This window comes from Heptranchias perlo, chromosome 33 (assembly GCF_035084215.1).
Source record: "Heptranchias perlo isolate sHepPer1 chromosome 33, sHepPer1.hap1, whole genome shotgun sequence".
Lineage (NCBI taxonomy): Eukaryota > Metazoa > Chordata > Chondrichthyes > Hexanchiformes > Hexanchidae > Heptranchias > Heptranchias perlo.
This window is the reverse complement of record NC_090357.1, coordinates 22,706,593-22,718,054: the sequence shown is the minus strand read 5'-3', so window position 1 is coordinate 22,718,054 and position 11,462 is coordinate 22,706,593. Positions and strand designations below refer to the sequence as shown.

Here is an 11,462-nt window from a genome sequence, read left to right as displayed (position 1 = left end):
AGTTCCTCCTCATCTCAGTCTTAAATGGTCGACCCCTTATCCTGCGACTATGCCCCCTAGTTCTAGACTGTCCAGCCATGGGAAACAACCTCTCAGTATCTACCCTATCAAGCCACCTCATAATCTTACATGTTTCAATTAGATCATCTCATTCTTCTAAACATCAGAGAGTATAGGCCCATTCTACTCAACCTCGCCTCATAGGACAACCCTCTCATCCCAGGAATTAATCTAGTGAACATTCGCTGCACGGCCTCTAAGGCAAGTATATCCTTCCTTAGATAAGGAGACCAAAACTGTACATATTACTCCAGGTGAAGCCTGTACAATTGTAGTAAGACTTCTTTACTTTTGTACTCCAACCCCCTTGCAATAAAGGCCAACATGCCATTTGCTTTCCTAATTGCCTGCTGTACCTGCATGCTAACATTTTGTGTTTCTTGTACGAGGTCACCCAAGTCTCTCTGAACACCAACATTTAATAGTTTCTCACCATTTAAAAAATATTCTGTTTTTCTATTCTTCCTACCAAAGTGAATAACCTCACATTTCCCCACATTATATTCCATCTGCCACCTTCTTGCTCACTCACTTAACCTGTCTATATCCCTTTGCAGACTCTTTGTGTCCTCCTCACAGATTACTTTCCCACCTAGCTTTGTATCGTCAGCAAACTTTACAATCGGCCCCTTCATCTAGGTTATTAATGTAGATTGTAAATAGCTGAGGCTCCAGCACCGATCCTTGCAGCACCCCACTAGTTACAGCCTGCCAGCCTGAAAATGACCAGTTTATCCCTACTCTCTGTTTTCTGTCTGTTAACCAATCCTCTATCCATGCTAATATGTTACCCCAACCCCATGACCCCTTACCTTGTGTAACAACCTTTTATGTTTAAGCATCTGAACTCATTAGCATCTTTTGCCAATGATGAAGTGTCAGGGGGTTAAGAAGTGACAACTAAAAATGAAGGGAAAGGAAACGCCACTAATTTGCTCTTTACACCAGCCAAAATATGCAAGCATTATGCAAATGAGCTGACTCAGGAAGTTAGGGTGCTATTATCACATTACTGTTCAGTGATGCAGGAATCACAGTATTTTACTGTTTACTGTCTAAATTGAGAATCAACCTGGAGATTCTTTAAAAGAAGGAAGCAATTAGTTTTGAAACTCCTGAAAGAAAGAAAATCGGTTTGAAATTTCCGAGAAGCAGTTTAGATTATTGTAGGCTCCCACCATGATCGGAAATTCAAAAAGGAAAGAAAAAATGGTGTATATTTGTAAGTTATTGATAAAGGACTAGCTTAGTTCTTAGAGTTGCAATTTTCAAGGACTGACATAAATTAACTTTCTACTGTAAATATATAATTGTATTATTTTGTTGTTACTTTTTTACTTGTTCATCTTTTGTTAAATAAATTTGCTTAATGGTGTTGAATTTGAAACGAGGTCTGATGGTGTACTGCTCTGGTCACTGATCAAAGACGAGACAAATACTACAAAAATATTGGATAACTCCTGTAGCTAAAAGCAATTAATAGATAGGGGTTTCAGTTTTGTTATCCCAGGTACATTATTGGAAGCCAACCTGGATGTTGAGGCTAAGATAGACACCGTTGAAGGAATGGGGAGTTGGGAATTCCCCACGAGAGTTATTTAAGATAAAAGGAATCAGAATAATCTAGAAGAAGAAAGGTAGAAAAGAGCCCAAATTGTAACATCTTGGCATACCATCTTTCATGCAGCACAATGTAAAGCATGACATGCGACGATTGAGGTGCCACTGAAGAAACATTCAGCACAATGGTTCGTGAGGCCCTCACATATATCTGTGTCATCGGGCCTACTATCACAGTCTACTTTGTCAGTTTGGCTTAATGGGTGCACACTCACATTTGAGTCATGAAGGTTGTGGGTTCAAGCCTCACACCAGCACCTGAGCACATCATCTAGGCTGACATTTTAGTAAAATACTGAGGGACTTCTATATTGTTGGAGTTGCTGTCTTTCAACAGAGTCCCTAAATGCCTTTTCAGGTGGACATAAAAGATACAACGGACTATTCAGTGCAGAGCAAGGAAGTTCTCCCAGTATCCTGGCCAATTTTTACCCTTCACAAAAGACCACCATAAACATATTATATTGCTATTCATGTTATTACTGTTTTGGCGACCTTGTGCATAAATATGCTGCTACATAACAGTAGTGACCACTTGAAAAAATACTTAATCTCCTGTGAAGTGCTTTGGGACATCCAGAGGATATTTAATACATATCTTTCATTTTACCTTGAATTAGAGCCATTGAATGAACTACTCATCTGACAAAACAAGGTTGGCTCCCATCTGTCTGAAGATGCAGGATTGTGGGTACCAGTCGGTTGGCACAAAACATGACTCGGGCAATTTAACCTGCTGCAATCCTTTTGGTGGTCCTGTTCATCTTCTTCCCAGCACCTCAGATGAGGAGGGGGGGGTGGTGGGGGGATTCTCATTGGGAAACCCATTTATCGCCAAAACAGTGCTGCAAGAAATAAACAATTGTTACCCAATTCCCCAGACCCCTCCAAAAATAAATCTTGTAGCTTCAACACTGGCATCCCCTTCAAGCTTTTATCTACTTCTTGCTTCTTTCCTCCACTATGAATGAAGGAATGGTGGAAGTACGTAAAGTGTAAATTACAATCCCATGTCCTGCAGTACTTTCAGTATCATTATTTCTTTCTATGTGTCACAGACTGATTTCTGAGGCTGTGTCTGCTCTGGCTAGTTTTCTTGATGGGCATGTACCCACTATAGCTCCACTGCTTATTTTGTTAAACTTTACATAAAATATTGACCAAAAAGTCACGGTGCATTAACAGTCTCTTCTGTTAATTTGATTATTGGTGACATTATTAAAAATAGAAATTTAGGTCTCAAATTGACAGTTACGTTTTGATTTTAGCGTTTCTCCTGGTTCGGTCCCTTGCGCGTGCCGTAGTTTGGTTTCCAACGAGACGTTTCCAGGCAACGATTCAACAATCGCTTAGCAACCGAGCAGCGACCGGTTTGTGGAGGGAGCGAGAAATAAACAGCGGGGCCGGGGGGAGAGAGAGAGAGAGAGAGAGAGAGGCCGGGGGGAGAGAGAGAGAGAGAGAGAGAGGCCGGGGAGAGAGAGAGAGAGAGGCCGGGGAGAGAGAGAGAGAGAGAGAGGCCGGGGGGAGAGAGAGAGAGAGAGAGGGAGAGAGAGAGAGAGAGAGGCCGGGGAGAGAGAGAGAGAGAGAGCGGAGAGAGAGGGAGAGAGAGAGAGAGAGAGAGAGGCCGGGGAAAGAGGGAGAGAGGCCGGGGAAAGAGGCCGGGGAAAGAGAGAGAGAGAGGCCGGGGAGAGAGAGAGAGAGAGGCCGGGGAAAGGGGGAGAGAGAGAGGCCGGGGAGAGAGAGAGAGAGAGAGAGGCCGGGGAGAGAGAGAGAGAGAGAGGCCGGGGAGAGAGAGAGAGAGAGAGAGAGGGAGAGAGAGAGAGAGAGAGAGAGAGAGGCCGGGGAGAGAGAGAGAGAGAGAGCGGAGAGAGAGGGAGAGAGAGAGAGAGGCCGGGGAAAGAGAGAGAGAGAGGCCGGGGAAAGAGAGAGAGAGAGGGAGAGAGGCCGGGGAAAGAGAGAGAGAGAGCGGGGAGAGAGAGAGAGAGCGGGGAGAGAGAGAGAGAGAGGCCGGGGAGAGAGGGAGAGAGGCCGGGGAGAGAGAGAGAGAGGCCGGGGAGAGAGAGAGCGGAGAGAGGGAGAGAGCGGGGAGAGAGAGGGAGAGAGAGAGAGCGGGGAGAGAGAGAGAGAGGCCGGGGAGAGAGAGAGAGAGGCCGGGGAGAGAGAGAGAGAGGCCGGGGAGAGAGAGAGAGAGGCCGGGGAGAGAGAGAGAGAGGCCGGGGAGAGAGAGAGCGGAGAGAGGGAGAGAGCGGGGAGAGAGGGAGAGAGAGCGGGGAGAGAGGGAGGGAGAGAGAGAGAGAGAGGCCGGGGAGGGAGAGAGAGAGAGGCCGGGGGGAGAGAGAGAGAGAGGCCGGGGAGGGAGGGAGAGAGAGAGCGAGGCCCGGCACCGAGATCAGCGCCTGGACCAGGCCAAGAGAGAGGGACCGAGGCCAGGACTGGGACAGAGGAGGATCAAGCCCAGTAATAGGGATGGGGATCTAGGTCCAAAGGCCGGTGTGTGTGACTGGGACAGGGAGCAGAGACTAAGTACATTCAGGGAAAGCCAAAAATCCACATTGATAGAGGGTGGGATATCCCATATTATTTTTAGTAGATAGTGTCAGGATGTCAGTGCCGTTTTCCAACACCACGCTACGGATCCCCCGTGGCTTTGGGAATTTGTTGGAGGGGCTGTCCAGAGAGGTGCTGAGGCGACAGCCAGAAGACATCATTGGGTTTGCTGCCATGTATTTTGAGGATCTGCTGGCTAGGAGGATGGGTAACTCGAATAATTTTCATACCTTGACCCCTGTGCTTGCTGATCTGCATTGGCTCCCAGTCCCCCAACACCTCCAATTTAAAATTCTCATCTTCATCTTTAACTCCCTTCATGGCCTTGCTTCTCGCTATCTCTGTTACCTCCTCCAGCCCCATAACCCTCCGAGAACTCTGTGTCGTCCAACTCTGGACTCTGTGCATCCCCTACTCCCTTCGCCACGCTATTGGTGGCCGTGCCTTCAGGTGTCTAGGTCATAAGCGCTGGAATTTACCCCCTCTACGCCTCTCCATCTCTTCTCCTTTAAGACCCTCCTTAAAACCTACCTCTATGACCAAACTTTTAATCACCCCTCCTAATATCTCCTTCTTTGGCTCAATGTCAATTTTTGTCTGATTTGGTGTACTGCCTGCCTTAGGATGTTTTCCAACGTTAAATGCTCTATATGAATGGAAGTTGTTGTAGTTTCTAGGAATAGCCAGGGTTCCAGCACTTGATTGCTATCCAGCGACTTATGTGATAAAGTTTGTGTATGCAGATATCTGGTCAGGACAGAATGTGACGACCTCCATGGAAAAATAGCTGTGCTGACACACTCAAGAGTCTGGAGTCATTAATGAACCACGACTGGAGGACAGCCAATGTCCATGAAACCGTACACCAGCAAGGATAACCATCTTAATGAAAGGAGGGAAAAATTGCAAATAGGAGGGATGTCAAGGCCTTGGAGAGGGTGCAGAGGAGATTTACTATAATGGTACCAGAGATGAGAGACTTCAGATATGTGGAGAGACTAGAGAAGCAAAGCAGAGAAGTTTAAGGGGAGATTTAATAGAAGTGTTCAAAATTATGAAGAGTTTTGATAGAGTGGATAGGGAGAAACTGTTTCCACTGGCGGGAGGGTCAGTAACCAGAGGACACAGATTTAAGAAAATCGGCAAAAGAACCAGGGGGAGATGAGGAGAATTTTTTTTAAGCAGGCCGTTGTTATGATCTGGAATGCACTGCCTGAAAGGGTGGTGGAGACAAATTCAATAGTCATTTTTAAAAGGGAATTGGATATATATTTGAATAGGAAAAAATTACAGGGCTACAGGGAAAGAGCAGGGGTGTGGAACTAATTGGATCGTTCTTTCAAAGAGCTGTCACAGGCACGATGGGCTGAATGGCCTCCTGCTGTGCTGTTTGATTCTATGAAAATCGACATGAAGTAATTTTACTAGGCAACATATAAGCTATCTGTTGGAATGTTTATGAGAATGGCTAATGGAGCACACTTGTACACATGGATGTATGGACTGCATTGAGAGAGGCTAATCGTAGCAGTGTATCTAAGCAGCGATGTTACCTGTAGAATGGCTGAGGTTTCATTTATGTATTCCTGTTTCTCTGTCTAATGAGTATCTTAAATTCCCTGTTAATATAGCAAGAGTTAAATTGTACCTCACACCTTGCATCATGCATCTTTCCATGCTGGTAAGTGAAGTTGGCCAAGTAATTCGTGTTGCAACAAAACCTCCAAGTGTGCGATGATCAGCCTTATGACTAGAAATATTGACCATGTCTCACTAGTTGCTCTGATAACTAGTGGGTATAGGGCAATGGGCTTTGCTGATACCTTTTGCCTGTTTTTCAACCTGATGCTCATGGCTCAAACATTTTCTGAATATGTCCTGTGTCAGCCATCTAATTGACAGCATTACAATGCATGGAATCAATGCAAGTAACTACAATATCAACACTTGAGAGAAATAAAAATGAATTTTTATTTTTGTGATTTAGCACAGTGGAAATTGGCAGATTGATGTGGCTTTGTCATTGTGAAATTTTCTCAGTGACTGTATTTCTTCATGTGAGTGTTATAATGTAAAATAAGCTACATATGCTATAAAAATGGGTGGCTTAAAACCAAACTTGGAAGAGTTAAATAATTTAAAGTAGTTGCTGAGGAAAGCTAGGGTGGAGATAGCAGAATCTCTGACCACAATCTTTTAATCCTCCTTGGATATGGGAGTGATGTCAGGGGACTGTAGGATTGCAAATGTTATACCCCTGTTCAAAAAAGGGGAGAAAGATAAACTTGGTAACTACAGGCCAATCAGTCTAATGTCAGTGGTGGGAAAACTACTAGAGACAATTGTCAAGGACAAAATGAATTCTCACTTGGAGAAGCATGGGTTAATAAGGGACAGCCAGCATGGATTTGTTAAAGGCAGATCATGTCTGACTAACCTGATTGAGTTCTTTGATGAAGTAACAGAGATAAGAAATCGGAGCACGAGTAGGCCATACTCGAGCCTGCTCCGCCATTCAATAAGGTCATGGCTGATCTTCGACCTCAACTGCACTTTCTAGCCCGATTCCCATATCCCTTGATTCCCCTAGAGTCCAAAAATCTATCTATCTCAGCCTTGAATATATTCAATTTTACAACACCAAGTTATAGTCCAGCAAAAATAAAATTGCTGGACTATAACTTGGTGTTGTAAAATTGTTTACAATTGTCAACCCCAGTCCATCACCGGCATCTCCACATCTTGAATATATTCAATGACTCAGCATGCACAGCCCTCTGGAGTAGAGAATTCCAAAGATTCATTACCCTCTGAGTGAAGAAATTCCTCCTCATCTCAGTCTTAATGAAGTTTTGATGAAGGTAGTGCAGTAGATGTTGTATATATGGACTTTCAAAAGGCATTTGATAAAGTGCCACATAACAGACTTATTCGGAAATTTGAAGCACATGTGTTAAAGGGACGGTGGTAACTTGGGTACGAAATTGGCTAAGGGATAGGAGGCAGAGCGTAGTAGTGAACAGATGTTTTTCTGACTGGAGAGAAGTATGCGGTGGGGTCCCCCAGGGGTCAGTATTAGGACCATTGCTTTTCTTGTTATATATAAATGACCTGGACTTGGGTATAGGGCGTACAATTTTGAAGTTTGTGGATGATACAAAACTTGGCAGTGCAGTAAATAATGAGCAGGATAATAACAGACTTCAGGAGGACAGAGACAGACTGGTGAAACGGCGACACATGGCCAATGCAATTTAATGCGAATAAGTGTGAAGTGATGCACTTTGGGAGGAACAACATGGAGAGGCAGTATAATCTAAATGGTACTATTTGGAGGGGGGTGCAAGAGAGCAAAGAGGCCTGGGGGTGCATATTCACAAATCGTTGAAGTTGATTAGGTGGTTAAGAAAGCATATGGGATACTTGGCCTTGTAAATAGCGGCATTGAATACAAAAGCAAGGAAGTCATGCTAAAGGTTTACAAATCACTGGTTAGGCCTCAGCTGGAGCATTGTGTACAATTCTGGGCATCACACTTTAAGAAGGATGTCAAGGCCTTGGAGAGGGTACAGAGGAGGTTTACAGATATGATACCAGGGATGAGGGACTTCAGTAATGTGGAGAGATTGGAGAAGCTGGAATTGTTCTCTTTAGAGCAGAGACGGTTAAGGGGAGACCTAAAAGAGGTATTCAAAATTATGATAGAGCAAGTAGGGAGAAACTGTTTCCTCTGGTAAGTGGGTCGGTAACTAGAGGTCATAGATTCAAAATAACTGGCAAAAGAACTAGAGGAAATGTGAATTTTTTTCACACAGAGGGTTATTAAGATCTGGAATGCACTATTTGAAAGGGTGGTGGAGTCAGATTCTGTAGGAACTTTCAAAAGGCAATTGGACATGTACTCAAAGAGGACTAATTTGCAGGGTTATGGGAAAAAGCTGGGATGTGGGACTAAATTAGACAGCTCTTTCAAAGAGCTGGCACAGGCACGATGGGCCAAATGGCCTCATTCTGTTCTGTAAGATTCTATGATTTTATGAACTTACAGTTTTTATAAGCAGTGCAGTGTTCAGTCACAACATGTAACTTGCATAATGTACAGTACTGTCAGGGCAATTGTGGATGTTTTAACAGCTGCAATGTAAATCCATTATTAATGTACACACTTATGAGAATTAAATAAAATATTAATATTATGACAAGCATTTACAATTATGCAGCTTGTGCCGAATGTTGTAACATGAAAATGAGGAAAGTAAAGGCATAGCTAAGATAATAAGATTAAGCTTTTTTTTAAGCACCAAAAATGCTAACTTAGTTCTTAAAGGGTTAAATTTGCTTCACTATTTTCAAATGAATGCACTGTACTGTAACTATTTCCATATTTTTCATCACAATGCACTTCTCTTTTCTTCTCCCTCCCTGCCCCTATTCACTTCAGCCTCTGGTATAGACCCTGCAGACTGGGCAGCACAATTAGAGGATCGATTCTACAACAACCACATATTTAAGGTAGGTGCTTGTACTCAGTGACTGGTAATATTCAATGACCACTGGGAGATGGTGTTAACCTTCAGGTTCCTGAATATGTGAAACTCAATTTGAGCGTGCAGTAGAAATCCATAAGTGGCACGTCTACTAATTTCTAAATGCCTTCAGCTCATCACTTATACAGCTGTGTACACCTCTTTTGCATCTTCAACTGGCTAGTAGTCATTGGGTTTTGGCCAACTGGAGAATCATTGTTTTGAAATGGAGCCTTTAAATTGTCTTTAAAATTATGAACGGGTTTGATAGGGTGGAAATAGAGAAAATGTTTCTGCTTGTGGGGGAATCCAAAACGCAGAGTGGTTAGAATGTAGAACTTGCTACCACATGGAGTAGTTGAGGTGAATAGCATAGATGCACTTAAGGAGAAGCTAGATAAGTACACGAGGAAGAAAGGAATAGGAGGATATGCTGATAGGTTAGATGAAGTAAGGTGGGAGGAGTCTCGCTTGGAGCATTAACGCTGGCATAGATCAATTTGGTCAAATGACCTATTCCTGTGCTGTAAATTCTATGTAATTCAATATAATGTGGGGACTTTATAGAATGAGATTAATTGGGTCAGATTACTAGGTGGAGCATTATACGGTATCAGAACACTCCATCTTGGAGTTGGTGGGAGCAAAACTGTCTTACATTCTGGTGACAGGAGGAAGCCCAGTGATAGGGATGGCTGGGAACTGGGGGAAGAAAGGTGAAACATGGATTTTAGAAGATCTGTATTTTGTGTGCAATTGTAGAATTATCAGATGTTAGACTGCATGCATGATATAGGTACTTCAGTTCTTTTGCTTATTCATTGTACCATCCTCTGCACACAATAGGAGTGATGCTTGTTCTATAAGGGGAAGGACATTTTAAGATGTTTTGATGTTCTGATACTGGAGATATCACTGATGTGACCTTTCCCACTTCCGTGCAAAAATTAAGCACTTTTGTCTGTGGTGGATTATTTATTGGATTATTTATTGGATCCTTTCTTGCTAGTCAAGGAGCTCAAGGTTAAACTTGGTTACTGGTAGTTGATTCTGCAAGCTGTAGGTCATACTCATTATTTCAGTAGTATTCTGCTGAATACTATGAACATGTGTATGTAGTTTGTTCCTGTTAAACGATAGGGAGTTTCATATGTTAATGTCTATTGAATGCAGAGGCCAAAGGCGTTGCATTCCCCATGAAGCAGAGTATGCCTTTACCTGCCCACTATCTGGGTAAATGTAATGAGACCCAATGTTTCGCCATGTAAGAATTGAGCAATTCTGTTTCAAGGCTCAGTTTTATGTTGAGGGTTAAAGCAGGAGAAAGATTTTAGTTGTTTCAAGGAGAATAGTAAAGTACAAGGGTTCTCAGTTTGATTGCTGGGTCTTGTTGCATTTACCTAGATATTGGGCAGGATGCACTCTGATTTTAAGGGGAGGTCAAGTTCACTTATGGGAGTAGTTGATGATGTTAAACCCAAGGAGAATGACTAGCATAAAAAGACAAAAGCATAACAGCATTCTACACTTACTGTACTCCCATCTTACTATTTCCTCAGATCGTCACAAGGAGTGGTTTGTTAGAGTTTATACTGGGTTTTTCCAGCCAAAATGGATTGAAACTTGGGGCTGTGACTCCCCTTGTCTATAGTGCAAGAGAAGATGGAGTCATGTGGACAGGGTTTCTCACATCAAAATGCCCTAAAGGAAGATGAAAGGAAGGTTTGAGTATGTGGATGGTGCTGTGCTATTTAATATCAGTGCTGTGCACTCTGGCGCTATTGTTATTTAACAAGCCCATCATACATAACTAGACCTAGCCCATACAACCTATGTATGATCACTGCAGTTGCACTGACAAACTGTAGTTGGCCTCAAGAGGGCTCCACTGTATTTGTGTAAATACTGTAACTGATTTGCTCACATTTTGTTGTAATTTAGATTGGAACAGAACATTTTAGCCTAGAAGTTAATGGATGCATGCTGAATGTGTTCATGTGACATTGCTCTGCCTGCTATTTTAGTTGAGATGCTAACCCAGTATGAAAGAAATGTGTTAATGCCTGTGTTAAAATAGCAGACAGAGAAATGTCATACAAAGCGTTAAGCATTTGCCAGGTACTAAAGGCTTTTGAGTTAAAAAAGCACATGACTATAAAAATATATTTTTTATTTGAGTATGTTCTTAAAATCATGTTATTTCCCTCCTATCTTTGGTTGGCAAACTCTTACTCCAGTTATCTCTATTTTACCCTTTTATTTGCCTCTACTTTATGTCACATAATCCCAATTAGGTCATTTTTTTTAAGAATCTAAAACTATATTTGATTTGTTTTTTTCCTATTTTTCTGCTATTTTTCCTTTCTCCCTTCGTCCCTCCCTCTTTGTGTATCCCAATCCTTGCTTTCATAAGGTGCCAAATTATAAAGGTAAAAATTCCCATTTTTGTGTGTGTTGCCACCTATTTGTAGTGTATGGTCATTCCTGCCAGAAATTCCTGGTTTGAATCAGTGCCTGTGGATGGTGGAACACACTGAACAGAAAGTTTAAAACACCGCTGCACCCATTTAAGGGGCTCCCATTTGGCATAAACAGAAGTGAAGGAGATTGAAGATTCATTCTCTTTCTATCCAATGGATTCCAGCTAGTGCACGGGAACTTTTATGATGCACGCAGTGAGGCAGAGGAGGCACTCAAGGGTATCCTTCC

The 11,462-nt window shown here is 42.8% G+C and overlaps 1 protein-coding gene across 3 annotated transcripts in view; it reads left to right on the top strand.

Moving 5' to 3' along the window:
* The first annotated feature begins 4,000 nt into the window (after window positions 1–4,000).
* LOC137301515 (calcium-binding tyrosine phosphorylation-regulated protein-like) overlaps window positions 4,001–11,462 on the top strand; it is a 163,230-nt gene continuing 155,768 nt past the window's right edge. The window contains exons 1-2 of one of the 3 annotated variants that reach the window (XM_067971043.1): window positions 4,001–4,435; window positions 8,669–8,739. In XM_067971043.1, coding sequence (XP_067827144.1) covers window positions 4,282–4,435; window positions 8,669–8,739 — 225 coding nt within the window. In that variant the 5' untranslated portion in view covers window positions 4,001–4,281. The remainder of the gene's footprint in view (window positions 4,436–8,668; window positions 8,740–11,462) is intronic. The other 2 variants (XM_067971044.1, XM_067971045.1) reach the window with 2 other exon arrangements.